At 39.0% G+C, this 21,216-nt stretch overlaps 1 protein-coding gene across 1 annotated transcript in view; it reads left to right on the forward strand.

The window, feature by feature from the left end:
* LOC114148976 (aryl hydrocarbon receptor-like) overlaps positions 1–17,509 on the forward strand; it is a 32,096-nt gene extending 14,587 nt beyond the window's left edge. Inside the window, exons 4-11 of the mRNA XM_028024507.1 lie at positions 1,658–1,747; positions 2,990–3,122; positions 3,926–4,059; positions 4,560–4,762; positions 5,048–5,157; positions 7,223–7,364; positions 7,555–9,103; positions 13,366–17,509. Of these exons, the coding sequence (XP_027880308.1) occupies positions 1,658–1,747; positions 2,990–3,122; positions 3,926–4,059; positions 4,560–4,762; positions 5,048–5,157; positions 7,223–7,364; positions 7,555–9,103; positions 13,366–13,506 (2,502 nt within the window). The 3' untranslated portion in view covers positions 13,507–17,509. The remainder of the gene's footprint in view (positions 1–1,657; positions 1,748–2,989; positions 3,123–3,925; positions 4,060–4,559; positions 4,763–5,047; positions 5,158–7,222; positions 7,365–7,554; positions 9,104–13,365) is intronic.
* The last annotated feature ends 3,707 nt before the right edge of the window (positions 17,510–21,216 follow it).

Raw genomic sequence — 21,216 nt, forward strand, 5'->3', positions numbered from 1 at the left:
CATTTCCATTGCTCCATCCCGATTGGTCCTTTTCAGGGCCAGCTCCAGAAGAAAGACTCAGTGGCTGGTTGCTAACGTGTGTTGGGAAGATAACATTGTGTCACCTCCCAGCTGTGTTACTGTTGAAGTGTTTAAAACTGTTGGTCTTATTAAACTTGAACATGTTTTGAAGAAAACCCACAAGAAGGTGGTTCAGAGAGCTAATCTCATGGGGCTTCTGTGTTTCTCTTTAGTGCCTGTGTCACTGAGTAGAACAAGCTCACTGGCACAGAGGTCTTTTGGGTTTTGGTGCAGTCATTTAATCGATTTTCCACTCCAGTTCCTTCAAATGTGCATCAGCCTGGCATTCCAGGGAAATGGAGGGAGAAGGCTGCCAAATATTCTCCAACTGGAGCAGGAAGGTTTAGTTGTACCATTCCTCATATTGGTAATAATGAGAATACAAAGCTCATTTAGAGAAACAATATTCCAATCAAGTTATGGCTGGACATTAAGAATTTTCCTGGCTGAACCTGTGTTGAACCGGTTTGCTTTGACATCAGATGAGAGGAACTGTGAGCCATCCAGGCAGTCAACTCAGCCTGTAGGAAATCTTTCAGATTTCTCCTCTGTGTGCCTGGCTTAACAACCAGGGGAGGCAAACAGAAACACATATGAACAACACTTGAACCAAAATGCTCTCATGAAACCTGATGACCTCTTTGTTGACTTTTCAATTGGAGTGTTGCAAGTCACCTCTTCATCTGCAGACTGAGTCCCATGATAAGCAGCTGGGAGATGAGTGGGTACTGTATCGGTGTGAGGACATGTAGCCTCAGTCATATCAGTGCTGCCAGCCCTCTCTGTGAGCTGAAGGACTGAGCTACTCTATGTGGCTGATTGACATTTGCAGTCTTCTGTTTGATTTGGATGAGATGTGGTAGATCACAAGATGAGTGTTTACTGTCTAACCCTACGCTGCAGGACAGTGGTGAGCACAAATTGCTTTAGTGAGGTGAAAAAATCTGAGCATCTGTTTTTGTGTGATAAACAGCATACATTGATTCAACATTGATTCAATTTGATTGCATTGATTGGATTTCAATCATTCGAATTCAACCACAAAACAACATTGATTCAATGACATCTTTTCAACATTAGCTAATTGGCTACAATTGAATGATAGTCTGATGGTTAATCCATCATCAATCGTCAACCTTAACCAGAACAAATCTTTTTGACCATAATTCAACATTGAATTATCATCGCTTGCTATTTGGGAAGTCTCTCTCTCAGGTTTTAATTGAATTTGTGAGTAGATCATCTGAATATGTGTTTGTGTACAACAGGGGTGTCAAACTCTAGTCCTCAAAGGCCGCTGTCCTCCAGTTTTTAGATGTGCCACAGGTACAAAACACTGGAATGAAATGGCTTAATAACCTTCTTGTGTAGATCAGTTCTCCAGAGCCTTGCTAATGACCTAATTATTCTATTCAGGTGTGGTGAAGCAGAAGCACGTCTAAAAGTTGCAAGACAGCGGCCCTTGAGGACTGGAGTTTGACACCTGTGGTGTACGTGCTTAGAAATGTGATGTTCTAGTATGGCCTCGTTTCTGACATGTTGATCCAATTCCACTAGTGTCATATAAACCAAGGGTGTGTGGCTTTTTGTCCTGCAGGCTCTCAATGGGTTTGTCCTGGTCACTACTGCAGATGGGACCATTTTCTATTCCTCTCACACCATCCAGGACTACTTGGGCTTCCATCAGGTATTCTTCACCTTGAATCTGCTCTATTTGGTGGTGAATGTCAGAACCAGAGTATGGAGGCAGGGGGAGCAGAGAGCAGAGGGTAGGTTACAACCCTCAGAAGTGTTTAAGAATTATTCTACTGGTGGAAGATGAAGGTATAAGCAGGCAGAATAAAACAATCACTTATAAGCGATTCTGTGTAGACACACATGAAAAAAGTCTGTTATGCAGTTTATTTGCCACCAGTCATTGGTTTAGCGTTGTAAGGCTGATACTTAAATCCAGGTAAGGAGTTTATGTTCAATATGTGGGTGGAATAAGCTAAAGGTTGTTCCTTTTAGATGTCTATCACTGCATTTTCTATTTATATATTTATTTTTCTTATTAGAGCCACAGGAACAGCTGTGCTCTGCAGAAAACAGCATGGTGGTGCATCCTAAGATCCCAACATAAACTGGCCAGAGCATCAAATTGAGCATGCATAGCTGCTTTTCTCTTTAGCTGGAGCCTCTGGGGGTTATGTGACTATGACGTTGTCTTTGCTATAACTAGTAATTGTTCCATCACTGGAGCCCACATCCCAAACTCAGCAATAATCTATCTAAAGCAGGGATCTCAAACTCCAGTCCTCGAGGGCCGCAGTCCTGCAACTTTTAGATGTGCCTCTGCTGCACCACCTGAACAGAATAATTAGGTCATTAAGGCTCTGGAGAACTGATCTACACAAGGAGGAGGTCATTAAGTCATTTCATTCCAGTGTTTTGTACCTGTGGCACATCTAAAAACTGCAGGACTGCGGCCCTCCAGGCCTGGAGTTTGAGACCCCTGCTTTAGATAGACTGTTATGCAACAACCATAACAAACACTTATTATTATTATACTTATTATTATTAGAAAACTGTTATGTTTTCTCTGACTGTTCCCCTGATCTAAAGTAATTCTGCGTGTTCATGTTAATGTATCCTGGTTTTCTTTAGAGATTTGGGAACCCACATTTTCTAAAACAACATGCTACATTTCCACTGGAGGCAGGAAGGACCTCATGGTTTGAAGTTCCTGCACAGATGTAGAAAACCTTGCCCCAAGCCAATCTCAAACCACTTTACACTCCTTCATACCCCATGTCACATTGTTGTGCATCTGTGGGGCATTTCAGTGGTGCAGGAAGACACGCTGTGTCTTTTATGATTGTGTATCGTCTTTCTACTTGTCTCATGTACTTGGTTAATTCCTTCACATATTTATTTCTTTCCTCGTTAGACTGATGTCATTCACCAGAGTGTGTATGAGCTTGTCCATACAGAGGACCAGCAGGAACTGAGAAGAAACCTGCACTGGGCTTTGAATCCTTCCCAGGCTGCAGGATCTGCCATGTCCCAGGACTCCCCCCAAGGTGACCACTCTCCTCTCATCATGAGTTTATGATCTGCAGAGTCTTGATAAGTCTTTGCACTGTACAAACAGAAACAAGCTCGATCATCTACTCTTATTATTTTTGTTTTCCTTTCTTAAGACATTTGGGTTTTTATACTTCCTAAGACTTGATTGAGGGTGACGCATTCTTACATGTGTTGTTTGATACTTTACATAGTTTTACAAAACCGTTAAATCAGTTTCTGTGTACCCAATGCTCTGGAGGTGCATTTTGGTTCTAGCTTTTTACCTCTGAGAACAAACAGCCAGACATCATTATGAGATGGTTAAGCACACAGCGTTAAGCTGTGAGGCCAGCCCCGGCTCCAATCACATGACTCCGTAATCTTCACTGTGGCTTATGAGTTGAAGTGGTCCTAGATCTGTATGTAGGTTTTAAGATGCTTATGTTTGTGTGGGCGTGTCTGTATGTGTGTGTGTGTGTCCCTTTTGGTGGGGAGCTTTGTATTTAGGCTCAGATCGACAGTTCTAACACAACCAGGGTGCAGCTTGTCTGAGGAACACCTGGTTGCTCAATATATTCAGAGAGATGCAACTTATACAGAACAAAGTCCAGCTCAATATGAATATGAAGTCCATCACCTCAACACATGAAACATCTCAGAACTGTGAGCTAAAACTGAATTCAGGAATGCCTTTGTCATAAAAAAACTACCAATAACGGAACATTCCAAAAATGAGAAACTAAAATCAAGAAAGTTGTTATTTCAGGGGATTTTCAAAAATAAAACATAAGAATTGGATGTGTTTCTGTTGCCATAGAGATGGAACCTGACAGCAGCTCTTCTTTGGTCACCTACAACCCCAAGCAGCTTCCACCAGAGAATTCCTCCTTCTTAGAGAGGAATTTTGTGTGTCGCTTTCGCTGCCTGCTAGATAACTCCTCTGGCTTCCTGGTGAGTTACACAGACTGGAGACCACAGGCCAGTGTTGCTTCAGGAGTATCTGCCTGCTTTAGCAAAGGTTTGGATAGTATATTTCAATTAAAGATGCACAGAAATATACCAGGAGGTACCTTTCTTGTATTGAAAATGGATGAATATCCCTCCAATTTAAAATTTTTTTTAGCTAAATAATTTGTTTAAAGAGTAAAATATGACATCTTGAAAATCAAAGTGTTTTAACTTCATACTTCACTCTATTCAGAATTCTTCTATTTATACAGAAATCACTGCTTATATTGACAATCTGAGACTACCTGATGTAAAATGGCAACATTTTCTCTTTATGGTTGAGAATGTATGGAGTATATGCATGTGCAGAGGAATTAATAAAGATGAAGAGTTATTGTATGGGTTTTTTAAAGAAAGCCACATTAGTTTATAGTCACACAAAAAAGGATGGGCCTGTGTGTTTGAGAGGATGTTCTTCTCGTGTAAATTTGCTTCCTCTGCAGGCTCTGAACATCCAGGGCAGGCTCAAGTTTCTGCATGGACAAAACCAGCAGCAGGAAAATGGAGGGAAGGGCACAACTCAACTTGCCCTTTTTGCCATTGCAACTCCTCTGCAGCCTCCGTCCATCCTGGAGATCAGGACCAAAAACATGATTTTCAGGACTAAACACAAGCTGGATTTTACACCCTTGGCCTGTGATGTGAAGTAATGTCACCTTTTACTGCCTTTATTGGTCTCATGCCCATTAGCTGCTTTCTATCTACTAGTGTAAATTGTTGCAGCATACATTAGCATAGCACACATTTTAGCACGTGTGTGCTGAATTGTGCTAAAATGTGTGCTATGTTTCATAGCACACATTTTTGACTATCAATTATTAATGGTTCAAATGGCTTTCTTGCTTGGAAGATTTGAATCATATTGTTCAATTTCCCTGGAACAAAGTTTTGTTAATTGAGTGTTTTTTTGGGGGGGGGGGTTGTCTTTCAGAGGGAAAATTGTTCTTGGGTACACTGAGGCTGAGCTACGAGTTCGAGGATCTGGCTATCAATTCATCCATGCAGCCGATATGTTGTACTGTGCTGAGAACCATGTCAGAAGTAAGGACATATTAATGTCAGGTCCACCAATACGAGAGTTTTGTCTACCAATGCATTATATGGTTTTCCTACAAGCAGTCAAATGCAAGCACACTGTATACACGCATTCTGTGATTACAGTCAGCAGGGGGAGGTTGCTTTGGGTTTTGATCAGTTTCTGACCTTTCAGCTTCAGTCTGGTTCCACCCCATGTTACCGTTTAGGGACAGATACAGGAAATCCTTCCTGCCACATGCCATCTCACTGTACAATAAAAGCTAACTCATTGTTCTGCACTAATCAATCCAATTTTACACAACTGCACTGTGGCACACTTGCTGTACATACAGTATATTTAAATATACATATCTGCATTTTTTTAAATCTTTGCAAGGACTGCTCTAAGTTGCTTTTTATATTAACAGCATTTTATATTTTCACAATTCATAGCATTTTATATTTTATTTTATCTACAACTACTACTCAGTGGTAGTTGTTATTGTGTCTTGTCTCTATGCTGTAACTACGAAGTAATTTCCCTGCTGGGATGAATAAAGTACTTCTATTCTATTTACTTGGTTTGTCATTTGCCACATTAACTGCTTGTTCATTTACTATTGAACAGCAGAGTAATAAAGAAGGGGACACACTGGTCATGTTGCTGCTTCAGTCTTTTATAACCAACTGAGCTGTTTACTTCTGGAACCTGTTGCACGTTGGACTGAGTCCAACATGTAAGGACAGAGTCATTGCATGTTGGGAAAACATCTCTAGGAGGTGCTCAGACTAGCTCTGTCAATAAGTAGCTAATAAATGAACAGAATGTTTGCTCCTTCTATGTTTACTGCAGATAGAGATTTGCTGACCTTTTTAATACCTCTCAAACATTAGAACATCTGTCTGATGTTTCATCACAGTTTAATTCAGTTTTGTTGCCCCTTCTCTGTAGCTGATAGTTGCTTATCATCAGAGTTTTTCACTTTTGTTTTTGTTTAAACAGGTCCCTGAAGACTCTACCCTGGATGTACTTACCATGTTAAAATAATATAGTCATAGTTTCAGTCTTCTAGCAGCAGCTCATTGTTTTGATTCTTATACATGGTTGTTAAGTTGTGTGTCTGCAATTCTGGTGTGAAAACTTGTGTAACATCTTGTGGTTGTTTACACAAGTAGTTAATTTTAGCTAATTTTGTACCAATTTATACAGGAATGATCATCTTTAACAACTTTTATTATTGAATTGAAATATGGATAGTTTTGGAGTTCTATACCAGGGCAGTGAAAACCTTTTTCCTTCTCCTTCAACCAGGAACAAGGTCTCTAATCAAATGTAGTTTTAAGTTTAATTTGTCAGGGTATACTCAATGTCACATGTCCAATATCAACTTTTGGTACAGACAGAAGCATATTGCTCTTTTACCCTTTGCCCTATTACAAAAGTTGGGATGGTCAGGTCCAGTGTGTTCAGACAGCTTTCATAAGTAATCCTGCTAGATTAGAGAACAGATTGAGTGAAGCTGTGGAGCTGCCAGACTAAAGGATACATCCCATAAATCCACAACATGGGCAAAGTATTAGAGATGATACATTCAGCAGCAATGACAACAAGACAAATACACTTGGGTTGAGACACTGTCTGACAGATGTGAGGTCCAAAGATCTGTGCAGAACAACAACACTACTGAGAAACACTAATTCCCTGCAGCTTCTATCCTCAAAAGGTTTATGTGGAAGATCTCTGTTCTATCGTCCACATAAAGATAGAACAGAACAGGCCCTTCTAATCCTGTTCTATAGTAGAAGGGCCATCTTTAAACTCCAATGATAAAACAGACTTGAATGCAGTTTCACGTGTTGCCTCATTTCTATCTAGGATCACCAGCAGATTTAGAACACCACAGCACTGGTCACATGAAGAATCAGAAAGTTGTGGCCAAAACCAAGGTTCTAAGAACCTGAAACATTTGAAAACATGAAAAGTCCTAAAGCTAGAAGACTGGACCTTTGTTATTCTAATAGAATATTTCAGTGAGCTTATTTAGATGTTTTTTGTGTTGACTCATTATGGTTGTGCTTGTGTGTTTAGTGATAAAAACAGGAGAGAGCGGACTGACTGTGTTCAGGCTCCTCACCAAAGAGAATAGCTGGAAATGGGTCCAGGCCAATGCCCGGCTGGTGTACAAGAACGGCAAACCAGACTACATCATCGCCACCCAGAGGCCACTTCTGTATGTTTCTGACTCTATATGTTGCTAGTTGTACACAGAATGTGGATTCAAGAAATAATATGCATAAAAAACTTATTTAACATATTTGCTCTGACTGTTCCTTTTAAATGTATGAGCGTTATTTGAACACACTGGTTGGAAAAGCCACAGAATTATCCCTAACATGTAGTGTTGCTTGCTGTTTTCACAGAGATGAAGAGGGAGGAGAACATCTGCGTAAGCGCTCCATGCATCTCCCCTTTACCTTTGCCACAGGTGAGGCCTTACTGTACCAGTCCAACCACCCCATCGCGGACTTCATCGATGGAAGCCAGGAGAAAAACAGCAGCAAGTCCAAGAAAAGCCGAGCTGAAAGGCTGGCAAGGGATGGCTTGGATCCTGGTTCTCTTCTTGGGGCTCTCATGAGTCAGGACCAGTCTGTATATGTTTACCAACCCAACACAACCTTTCACAGCAGTTTCATTGGAGAGCAGACAAACTTCTCTGTCTCTGAACCTTCAAGGCAGAGCCAGAGCTGGGATGTGCCTCATAATGGTGTTTTACAGCCAGGCATTTCAGAACCCAGCGCCAGCTTCGACCCACTGCTAGCTACCCTGGATTCTCTTACCCTGGAAGGTCAGGGTGTGGTGGATGCAGAGGATGGGAGCTGTTCCAACAGTGAGCTGTTTGGAGCTTTGGAAGGGCTGGGTCTTAGTGCCGAGGACCTGGAGCTGCTGCTCCTGGATGAGCGAATGATCAGTGTGGAGATGGATTCTGACCGTGTGCCTACGTTGGATGACCTGTTGACAAATGACGAAATCCTCTCATATATCTACAACTGTATTGAAGGTAGGGCTGTTTCCATAGAGCATGGGAGACAGGTCCTTCCTAGAACAACAGCAACGATCCCTACCACAGTGTCGGCATCTGAAAGTAATCCCAGATCTGGTGCAGATGTGCAGATACATTTTCCTCACTGTAAGCCTTGCCTGGTGGGGCAGGCTCCTATTGTGCAGCTGTCACAGCAGATGCAGCAGCACCTCAACATGCAAAAAGGCAGACTTGGCCATGATTGGAGCCAGCATAGAGACCAGCTGACTAATGGAGAGCTGCTGGGGCATAATCCAGGCCTCCACAATGGACACTGGACAGCTCAGGACACTCTCATCTGTGCAGGATTGCATCTCCAACACACAAACACTCAGCACATGGTTTTCAGCAACAAGGCCACAGAGCTGGATGGGCAGTTTCTCCAGCAACAAATGCACCAACAGTTCCAACATTATCAGCAGTCAATAACACAGAAGCAGCTCTCCGAGCACTGCCATGTCCAACAAAGGTCAACCACTCTCAATGGAATGTGTGACGCCTTCTCCAACTGGTCCACAACTAAACCTCAGTGGCAGGATTTTGATTTCACTGAAAGTCCCGGTAACGACCCCTGTCCAGACAGCAGCCAGAAACCTAATGCAATTACTTCTTTAGACTTGTGCACTAATTACAGAATGGCAGAAATGCCAAACGTGGATTCCACTGTCAGTGGAAGTGCTTTGTATGGGAAGGTTGGACAGCAGGACAGAAGTGAGTTCACAGTTTCATCTTTCCAGCAGCAGCAAGAAGAGATCGCCCTCCCCTCCATTCAGTGCCCTCTCCCCAAAACATCCCTGGAGCAGATTGTGGGAGTTGGAAAACCCTGCAGTCAGCCAGACCGCAGTGACATGATGAGCTCCGAAGATGGCAACGACCCAAGTAACAGTAAGGTGAGGCTGCTGATATTTTGATACTATTGTCAAAATGTTAACCAACTAAATTTTTTGTCTATGATTTTCAAAGTAGTTGCATCTGTGCAGAGGCTCAAAAAGTATGTTTTAACTACACTCCAGTCAGCAATGAAATATTTTGGTTAGGCTTAAGTAAGTGATCGATCTTCACTTCTGACATCTTTACTCCACTCAGAATAAATAGTGTAGATGCCCTGATCTGGACTTTTTGTCTGCTGTATGCAGTTTTGTAGCTCACCTGTCACTGCATATTAAGCAGAGTGGGCTTGGTATGTGGGAATCCAAGATAAATAAATTCTCCTGTCTCTTCTCTGGGCCTTTCCAAAGACATCTGATCTTACTCATTTTGCTCGCTTTTGAGTTCAATGTTGGCACGCAAGACGTAACCGAGAGAACCTGGTTAAAGGATTTTCAAAATAAAAGATCCTCTAGACTCAGATAATACATAAAATGGAAATATTTACTTATTTCTTGTGCGGCCTGGTACCAATTGGTCCACGGACCGGTACCTGTCTGCGGCCCAGGGGTTGGACGATGGCTCTACATCACTTCAGGCTTTCTTTTCCCCATTACTTTTATTCTTGCTGGCTGGATACATCTGCATGCCAAAAAAGTTTAGATTGTAAGAACATGAAAAAAACATGTATCATTTAGATTTTAGTTCACAAAACTTCTTAATGTTGGGATCCCACATAAAATCAAATTAACATACATTGTTTGTGGTTGTAATGTAACCAAAATCTGTAGGGTGTGAGTACCATCGCAAGACATTGTGGGTGTTTTCTAGTATTCTACAAAAGCAAGGAAACAAAAAAACAAAACACAGCTAACAAAGATTAAGCCTTGAGCATAACAGGACCTGTAGGTCAATTGCTGATTGGTTTACAGAAAGCTTAAATTAGATTGATAGCAGAGTTACGTTGGCGGTGGATAGTCAAAGTACTAAGATGAACACATGAAAAGCACAGACAGTGTTTCTGCTGAGCATTGTCATTTTCAACAAAGCAGGAAAAGTCCAACACCAGTACCAACACAAGCATACACAGAATTAGCATCAAGACAGCCAGACTCTTTCACCTAGTCTGTTCTTTTTTTTTTTCTTTTTTTTTTGCAAAGCTGTCAGCAGTCTGAAAACATGGACGACTCTGTCACTGTTTGCAACTCTGGTCATATTTTATTGTACAGTGTTTTTCTGGACTTTAGAAATAATTCCCATTAAATGTCATAATTACCAGTTGGGGAAAAAAGCAGCAATCCCTTAGCGCAGCACATTCAGTTTTTTAGATTGAGCTTTCAGCACAGTGAAAATGTTTTTGTTTCCTTCTAATTTTGCTCTTTTTGTCACAACTTCAATTAATTTGAGACATTGTGTAAAACAAAAATAAAAACAGAATACAATAATTTGCAAATCTTATTCAACCTATATTAAATTTAATTGTATGCAAAGACAATATATTTAATATTCAAATAGAGAAACTTTATCACGGTTTTGCAAATATTCACTTTTTTATTTTGATGAATAAAACTGTTCCAAATAAGTTGGGACCACTGTGTTACATCACTTTTCTCGTTAACAACACTCAATAAGTGTTTGGGAACAGATACTACTTGTAGAAGTAGGTGGAATTCTTTCCCATTCTTGCTCAAGGTTCAACTTCAGTTGCTCAACATCTTCTTAATGTTCTACACTTTCTCAATGACAGGTCTGGACTGCATCCAGGCCAGTCTATTCCCACCACTCTCATGCATGGCATGATGATGGCAGCATATGTAGTTTCAAAACCTGGATGTACCCTTCAGCATTAATGCTGCCTTCACAGATGCAAGTTCCCCATGCTACGGGTACAAACACTCCCCCATACATCACAGGTGCTGCCTTTTGAACTTTGCTCTGATAATAATCCAAATGGTCCTTTAGCTATTTGGCCTGGAGAATAATAGCTAAATTATAGAAAATAATTTAAAATGTGGTCTCATAAGACCACAGACATTTTTCCACTTTGGCTCAGTCCATCTTGGATGTTGATATAAAGTTGTTGTTTTGCATTGTAGAGTTCTAACTTGTAGATGTAGCAATTAACTGTTTTCACTGACGATGGTTTTCTAAAGTGTTCCTGAGCCCATGTGGTTATATGGTAACAGAATGATTTTTGATGCAGGGATCAAAGGTCATGGCCATTTAATGTTGGTTTTTGGCCTTGATGCTTACTTGCAGAAATATCTCCAGATACACTGAGGAACATTACTCCTAAACAGTTGGACTATTTGCTCATGCAGTTCACAAAGTGGCCATCCTCTCTTCATATCCAACCATGACACTCACCTGGTTCACCTGTAAAATGTTCCTAACAAGTGTTTCTTTGACCATTCCTTAACTTCCCTGGTCTTGCCTTATCTCAACTTTTTTGGAACATCTTCCAGATATCAAATTCCAAATGAGTGAATATTTGTAAAAACATAAAGATTTTCATTTGAACAGTAAATATCTGATCTTTCTCTTGAATTCATTTGAATACAACTTTAAAAGGATTTGCAAATCATTGTATTCTGTTTTTATTTATGTTTACACATCATCCCAACTACATTGGACTTTAAATGTTTCAACTAATTTTATGATCAACCAAATATATTTTAAATTAAGTACAACTGATTTTTTTAAAAATAAAAGCAAAACATCTCCAACTCTGCCTGCCTCTATGTGAAAAAGTATTCCTGTCCTACTCTCAAAAACTGTTTGTGACAACCTGGCAGCAACAAAGTACTTCAAGAATTTGTACTAACATTTAGATCTTTTAGCCTGCTTCATGTTGTCAGACAGGTTCTATTAAAATGATTTTTTAAAATTCTACAGCTCTGCCAGGAACCAAAAAAATGTAACTAATAAAACCATTGTTTGAAATCTCCTTTTTTTATTGGGACTATGCTTAGCTGATGATGCCATTTGTTTTGATGTTTTAAAACAAAATGTATCAGAGAGAAAAATATACAAAAATCTAAAAAAATACTTTCTCCCAACTCTCTAGTCCCACTTTACAGGCAATGTCCAGATTTTAAACATCTGTTGTTGAAGACAGAAATCATAGTTATTTCGTAGAACTGACATTGATGAATGAATAAGGCTCATTGGGTCTCTTTGCCTTACTGCAATGTTCTCATGTAACAGTAGAAAATAGAGAATATGCAGGTATCCTTTATCTCATCTTATCTTTATCTTAAACTAAACTGTTTGATTAGAAAGGCTGAATGTAAGTGTGATATTGTAAGTAATTACTTCCAACTGTACTTAGATACACTGCACAGCTTAATAAGCTAAGCATATTACTTCGGACTGGTTCTATAAACTTAGTCAGACATTATAAATTAACACACGACATACAGCTTTACAGCGAAGGCACTTTCACTCTATTACACAGAGCACAGAAACAACAATAATAAACATTTCTGCTACACAGAAGTTATCAATAAACAATTTTATGCTAGTGAATGCCACTTATACAGTTAACATAATTTAAACAGAAGCATGATAAACTGACAGAATCCACTCATTACTGCAACACAACATCAAACTTACAGTTTTATGAACACACACTGTCAGTTGCTATTTTCTTCTGAAGAACAATACAAGTCTGTGACTTATTTAGAACCTGCATTATTTTTAAAGCAGTTTTTCACTAATAATTCCTTCTACTATTATGTGCAGTCTAGTTCTTTTGAGTAAAGAATTAACAAGCAAAAAAAATCGCAAAAATATACTGCTCAAAAAAATAAAGGGAACACTTGAACAGGTGTTTTACACTTAAAGTGTTCCCTTTATTTTTTTGAGCAGTGTACTTATTTGTAAATACTGTATATTAGTAGTGGTAACAGCAGAAGAAATATTATAAAATACATTGACCTTCTGCCAGTGTCTTGGTCAGTATGGGTGTGACAATGAAAAACAGAGCTACTCTGGACTAATATGATTGCACAGGTGGGGGCTGGGCCCCAGTATGTCTTTACATATAGCAGCACCTCTGGCATGAACTGAACAGACTACCTCAGTTGGCATCAGCACTTTCTATTCAACAGAGGTAGAGTACTCCCTGGGGCAGGAGCACAACGTAAGGCTCATTTTACTGAGTGTAAATATGATCAAAGGAAATATGAAAGGTAAACAATGTGACATGGCGTGAAGAGTGAACACATTTCTCTACAATCACTAAAGTTTAACCTGAAGGTTCATGTCAATTTAACTCAAACAGATGAAAGGCTGCATCCTGGACACTTCCTATCCTGGAGACTGTGTCAACGAGAATGGAGCAGCGCCCCCTGCTGTCAAGGTGGTCAGTTCTGAGACTATACCTCAAGTACCTGAATCACAAGCCAGCGGCTTCTACCTCTGACCAAGTCATTATCATGTAGCAGGACAGTGTGAAGAAGCAGAAACACAGTGACTGTAGCAGCCTTATGCATACAAAGAACATGTTTTTTTTCTGTTCTTCTATTTGCTTTTTGTGTGTACCGTAATCTAACTCATATTATCACAAGTTTGTTGTTTACAGTCTTTAAGTGTGAAGAGTCTAAGTTATGTTGATGAGTCGAAATGAGAATGATGTCAAGGTGAATTTAGGAATGTGTTCATTAACATGATTAACTAGTGGAAGCTGAATATCAGCCGACATGTGACAACTGAACAAGTTCAAATGAACAGAGGGAAATCTGTTGTCATATTTTAATTTCAGCAGATCTTTTGTGTGTATTTTCTTTGACAATACACAAACCTGAGATTTGGTCAATTCAGATGATAGTTGAATATCAAGAATGTACAGTGATATCTAGAAAGACTCAATTTAAAGTAACACCACTTCAATAAGCTCCAGCCATCCCCAAACTGTGCAGTATTTCTTTTTCTACAACAGGAAAATGCCTCCAGAGCCGCTGTGGACTTGTGTTCACTTCTTCCTGTCCATGTGGGATGTGCAGACTGTCACTTATTTCTTATTCCTCCTGGTAAAGATGTTTAAATCCAGCTATTATTGAAAGAGCAAGATCTCAACCTGGACGTTTTAGGAAAAAAATAGTCTACTTTTAATTTAAATACATTTATTTGGTGGGAAAAAACTGCTGTTAAAAATAACTTTTTAACATAATAATGGGTGGCACAATTACTGGTACTAAAAATAGTCTCTTTAGAGTAAATTTAACTGAAGTGTTTGATCCTAACATCACAAATATAAACATGTACAGTCTTGTGAACTCTACTGAGACTTTAACTAGGACTGTGTGCTTTAATCAGTCTAAGTTGGTTTAAATTGAAGCAAATGATAGATATGTGGAAGAACTCCTGAGGCCCACTGTGAAGCATGGTGGAAGATCCATGTTGCTGTGGGCTGGTTTCTCTGGTGGACTCTACTAGTAAACTGGTAGTACCTCATCACTGGATTTTTGATCCACCTTTTCTGAGTCGAGCATCACAGAAAAGGTTAACCAAAGCTAAACCTTGATCTGAAGAGAAGAAAGCATCAGGGAGGGTCAAAGGTCACTCTCTAAACGCTCCAGCCTTGTGAAGCATTAAAGGTGAAGATCTTGTTCTACAAGATCTAGCAAACAGTATTAATAGCAGGACATTGATAGTGAATTTAAAACAATCATTTCTTGACTCGCTGTTTATTTCTCCACTGAATAAATGAACTCACACTGGAGATTTTAAAGTATTTTCTTATTGTGAGATGATGCTGCTGAATATAACTCCAATTATACACATCTTTACTAGCATTACAACTAACTTTATAAATCCCTGCTAGCAGTGAAATTTTTGTACCATGATGATGGAACTTGGATCTGTAAACCTAGACGCTGCTCAGATACCGAGGATTCATATCAGCTGCTTAAGGTTTTCTATGTATTTGCAGGGTAACAGTGAGACGTTGTTCCCTAGAAATGCTGCTGAATTTCTAGAAACTAACATCTGACAAATTCAGATAAGTTTCTGCACGCATTTGTCATCTTCAGTCTAAACAAACCATTCAAAATATTTCTTTGGTAAATCCTCCCATCACACTGTGAGAATGTCATGTTTTAGCAGTAATATTCTCTACATGTTTGGCATTTAGAAATATGGATGGAGAAAATGATGAATAGAAATACTGAGCACTTTATTTCAAGCAAACACTAAATGCAGATGTTATAATGCTGAGTTTCTTTTGGAAAACAAAGTATACTTGTTTTGAGGACCACTCTGGAGGATTTCTTTTCATCACAAACTCAAGTGCTTCAATAGAGTTTATTCTGTTAGATTTTCTTTTTTGTGTTTACTTATTATTGCAAACAGTTGGATGTGTTTTCCTCCTGTCCCTGTAATTCCTACCACTGCTGGACGTTGTGGACTTGATTTGAGGAAATTATCTGTACAAGGAAAGCAGAAAATGATCCTTCTCTTCTAACATGGAGTAGCTCTTGCTCTGCAGAAACACTTAAGTCCAGACACATGCATAAAAATTCCGTTAACCCTTTTAGAAGAACAGTCCATAATTTTTCCAAGTCATCTTATTGTGAAGAGATGAAAACGGACGTAAACACACCAAATGTCTGATTCTAAATATCTGCTCCAATGTCTTACTTTTCTTCTTCAGAGGTTGTAATTAAATCAGGTGAAAACGTTCAGGTCCACAGTACTGAAGAGCCCTTAGAAAACTGTAAGATGTAATAAACCAAATGGTGGACATAGAGTTGATACTACATATTTACATCCACAGTATAAAAAAGACAGAACCTTTTTTTTTCCCTGTGTCTGACATCAAATCAGATTAAACGTTACTGTTTAGGTCAGTACAGGTTACCAAAATTATTTATATTTGCTAAATGCCAGAATTCGGAGATCACTTTTCTTTTATTTTCTAAAATTTCCTGCAGTTTGAATTGCCCTTTAAACCCTAGCTTGGGTCAAAGGTGTTGTGTTTCCTTCCAGAAACTTCTCACAACAGTTTGCTGGAGTTCTGGTTCATTCCTCCTGATAGAACTGGTGGAACTGGGTCAGGTTTGTTAGCTGCTTTACTCTCACACACCTGTTTAGATGTACCCACAACTTTCACCCCATGAGTCTACAAGACTCATTTCATTGTGGATAATTTTGTGGTTTTCAGCTTTAGCCAACATGTTCACAAAGTCTTTCCTCTTCTGCTGTGGAGCTGATCCACACATTTTACATCTAAACATGGACTTCTCTAGAACACAGAACCTGCTTCATGACAGAACATTCGCATGGTGTTTATTGTGTATATTTGTGTTAAGAGAAGAAATGAAACCCTAACCCAAATGAACCAGACTTAATGAGATCCGCAATTCTCTTCTGTTGGTTTCGCTGGGTGTTTGAAGTATGAATTACTTCAGTTTAACTTAAATGTTGTAAATTAAACTATGAGAATCATATGAAGCTATAGCATCATTGTCTGGACTTTCCAATTCCCAGGCAAAGTAAATTCAGTATAAGTAAAGTTCTGACTTTAAAGAAAGGTAATATATTTCTATACTTTCTCACTGTTCTGGTATTTTATGCATTGAAACATTCTTGGTGACCTTAACTGACCCAAAACAGGAAAGGTTTAAATGTCACACTGTGAGGAAAAAAGAACATTCTTCATCTTTTTGTACAGTCTGTCAGGATCAGATTTGTAGATGGATGCTGGAGGGAAGCAGCTCTGAATGTCTAGGAAAACCCAGGAAAACGACTGAAACGTGTAGCTGAGGAGAATTATTCAGATTAGCGAAAGATGCTAAAAGAGATTTTCACTTAGTAATTCAGTTAATAATATTGACATGCATTAACAGCATTATTGTTTCTAATGAGATGGTACACACACGGAGATGTTAGCGAGTCAGTTTGCTATACTTAATAAACTTCTGTGAAATTCTAACAATGTGAAAAAAATGTGTATATTAAGAAGTTACTGGTATGTACATAATTTTATGTTGAGTATCATTTGGAGCACAATTCTTTTGACTATATCAAAGTTATCATTTGTTTTGTATTTGTAAAAGTTCTCATGATAAAACGGATTCTGTGACAGCCTGAAAACAGTGCCATACAGCAGAGCTTTGTGTCAGTAGGCTGAGTTGTTATAGAGTCTGAATCTTTTGTAGCCACAGGAAGTTTCAAATGGGGCTGCTGTGGATTGTTACTGTGATCACTGTGCTCTCTTTTTCATTTTTCCTCTTGGACTAAAACCATTTGTGCAGCTGTGGGACTGCTCACTCATACTTCACCATCTCTGAATGCTCCTGTTTATTGTTCACATGACAGGAAGCAGCAGGAGTCTCCATCCACTGTCAGACTCCTTGCTGTGGATCCCTGAAATGAAAAGGTGCTATGTGTCCCAGCATTAATAAATCATTACCACATGAACTGAATAAAGTCTCTGCTATGTATCTGAAATCAACAGCTTGTGAACAGAATTTGCTTGACTTTGTTCTGTGATCAACGGCTGGAAGAGGGAAGAAGCTGCCACACAGAAGGACATGCAGTCATAACATGAGGTTTGCACTAACATGGGCATTTTACACTGACACAGAGTGAACACAAACACTGCTTCTCCATTCTGGAGCTTATCTGTAGAAGATATTTTGAAAAGAACATGCTCCAGACTCCGTAATGTGGGAACAAAAAGCCTTCAGTTCTTTAGACCCAAATGTGAAGTCATAAAAGAACGAAAATAGAATTTCCTGTTAATATCAGCAGAAGGTTAGATGCAGGTACAGTACATTGTAATCTCTGTATTTAAACATTAACATTTTAAAGAAGATGTAACTCAGTCATATTAATGAACATTCAGAAGAATGTGGAGAGCTTTTCAATCTACTGACTTATTAACATACTTTCTTCATGACTTGTAGGTTTACAACTGTGCCAGACTTTCCATTTCCAGATGATATATTGAACAGTGAGATGTTCAAAACCTGTGAAATCTTTTTATAGCCTAAGTCTGTTTTAAATTTTTCCACAGCTCCTCTCTGACCTGTCAGCTGTGTTCCTGGGACATCATGATACTGTTTTGTCCCCAATATTCTCTGAACCTCTGAGGCATCAAATAGCAGCTGGATTTTTACTGACATTAGATCACACACAGCTGGACTCTGTTTAGTCATTACCAGTTACCAGGAAACTTCTGAAGGAAAATGATTGCACTCAGAGAAATGGTGGCTGACTTTACTTTTCAGTTTTTTATTTTAAAAAAATGTTTTGAGTCATGTATAATTTTCTTTCTACTTCAGAATTGTATAACACTTTGTGGTGGTATTTCACATGAAATTCTAATGAAACATATTTATGTTTGTGGTTATAATGTGACAAAATGTGGTAAAGTTCAAGGGGTATGGATACTTTTGCAAGCCACTGTATGTTCCACACATGGCTCTCATGGAAGACCTACATTTATCACATTTCTGTCCAATTATGAATTATTGTGATATTTTGTGTACTAAATACCTACCTCTTAATCTAAATGCTATATGAATCATTTAGATTAAAAGACTACATAATTTAGAATTTGCTTGACAGCAAAAACATTATATCATTCAATAAATTATATAAATAAAAATACAGTAAGATATTAAAAACATACTACTTGAGAAAAATGATTTACTTTTACATGTAACATTGTAAATATCAAGGATGACAAGTATTGTGGATTATGATGTCTCCTTCATGGAACCGTTTTACATTAAAACCATTCTTAGTGGTCCAGGGCGCCCCCTTTTGGTGATTCACGTGATTGGCGAAAAACATCCGGACTTTCTTGTGTACACTATACAATATGGTACTGACGTTGCAGACGGCAAGCAAACCTGCTATTAGCTGCTCCGGATTTATATGATACAAACATATTCACATAGATGAAATAATCATGCTTTGTTATGTTTTTTGTTTGTTTGTTTGTCTGTTTTAAAGAAAGATGATCATAAATGAAATGAGGCTGAAGATTGGGAGTGTTATATAAGAACAAATGAAGGAGAGCAGACTGGACATCCTAAGGAAAGAGGAGCACATTTCCAGGACAGCAGTGTTTGGGATGGGTACACAGCTCAGCCTGTTTTAATATAAAACATGAGATAATACAGAGACTGTGTGCCTGAGGGATGTAATTGCATATACAACACTCAGCATGGAGACATGAGCTGTAGACTGCAGACATAATTAGATAATAAGTCACCAATAGGATCCCGTCTGAAGCAGCAGGCAGAGGGGCTACAGCCAGGAACGGATGAATCATAACCTTCATAGACATTAACCACGTCATCTAAAGAAAGTTTCTGGAAATCTTCTTGACTGACTGACGCCTCATGTCTTCAGGGAGCAGCGATTTACTGACACCCAGTGGGCAAGTTGAAGACAGCAACCTTCTCAAAGGATCTGCAGCGCCCCCTAACGTGAGATAGGACAAACGATGCATCATAGAGATCTGAAATTCTGTATTTAAGTAGACACCCCCCAACCGAAATCAAGGAAAAAGTCTCTTAGAGGTATGCCCTAAAATGTACTGGGGGGTGGCCATTCTGGGTCAAAGGGCAAATTTGGGCTATTTTTCACATTTGAAATGATCAAAATCATGAGTTTTTGAGCATGTTTAGGGGGTGTAGCAAAGTGGCAAACTTGGCATACTTCCCAAAGCAAACAAAACACTATAACTTTCACATATCCATCTTGGATGTTGATATATGGCTTTTGCTTTGCATTGTAGAGTTCTAAGTTGTAGATGCAGCGATATTTTGGTGTAGTGCCACCTGAAGGGTCAAAGGTAAGGAAATAATTAATAATTAATAGTATAATTAGTTAATAGTAAATTAAATTAAATAATTAATTAATAGTAATCAATTAAGGAATTTTTCCTCATTTTTTCCTAAACTGTTGGACTATTTGCTCATGCAGTTGTTCACAAAGTGGTGAACCTCGCCCCCTCCTTGCCCCATTGCCCTTTGGGAACACCTCCTCAGGTTGGAGAAGCATGTGAAGAGCATGTGAGATGATAAGAAAGATTTATTCTGAAGTTGTGTCTAGGTCACAGTGCTTTGAAAAACATAGTTGAACCCTCACAAAATGAATCTGTTCTCTCTTTGTTGGTTACACTTAAATGTTTTAACTCATCAAGCTACAGATTTTAATGTCAGACAAAAATCCATCTATCCATCGTCTTACACACTTATCCCTAGTGAGGTCTCGAGAGGTCCTGGTGCCTATCTCCAGGGGTCAATGCGTGAAAGGCGGGGTCACCCTGGACAGGTCGCCCGTCCGTCACAGTTCAGACAAAAATAAATACAAAAGTAAAACACAAAGATCAACTTTCAAATGTTATTTTCATTTACTAGGAGAATGAAGCTATGCAAACCCACCCAGCCCTATGTGAAAGTATAAGAGTCCACTTTTTTCATTTTGGTTCAGTTTCACAAGGTGCACCCAGGTCTCATTGCTGCCTCATTCTGTAGAACCAAGAAACCACTTGCTGTCAATAAAACCTGTCTGAGAAGACAACACAGACTAGTAGACCTCAAAGCAACACATCAAACCCCAGTGAAACAATGAGAAACAATGATTTGCATTTACTGAAGAACATCTAGATAATCCTAAAGACCCTGGGGAAATTACTATATGGACTGATCAGACAAAAGTGGAACTTTCTGTGAGTTTCATTTTATCTTATGTAAAATGATCAGAATACTTCATAGTGGCAGTGTGATGATCTAAGGATGCTTTTGTCTTTCAGGAGCTGGACAACAAGACTGAAATGAATTCTGCTTCCTAGCAGAAAATTCAGAAGGAGGATGTCCAGCCAATATTCATAACTCTAAACTCAAGTTTATGTGGGCTATGTAACAAGAAAATAATCCAAAAACACACAAATGGATCCATCTCTCAATGGCTCATTAAGGATTTAGAGAAGCCTAGTCAAAGTTTAGTGTTAAATCTTGTTGAGATGCTGTGCTGTGACCTTAAATAGGCTGTACAACTTTCTAGTATGGTTGGATAAAGAATAATTCTGCAAATCAGAGAAGTTTAAAATTCCCCCTCAGTGATGTGAAACACTCATTACCAGTTTTCACAAACTCTTGATGATGGTTGTTCC

The sequence above is a fragment of the Xiphophorus couchianus genome, chromosome 7 (genome assembly GCF_001444195.1).
Source record: "Xiphophorus couchianus chromosome 7, X_couchianus-1.0, whole genome shotgun sequence".
NCBI lineage: Eukaryota > Metazoa > Chordata > Actinopteri > Cyprinodontiformes > Poeciliidae > Xiphophorus > Xiphophorus couchianus.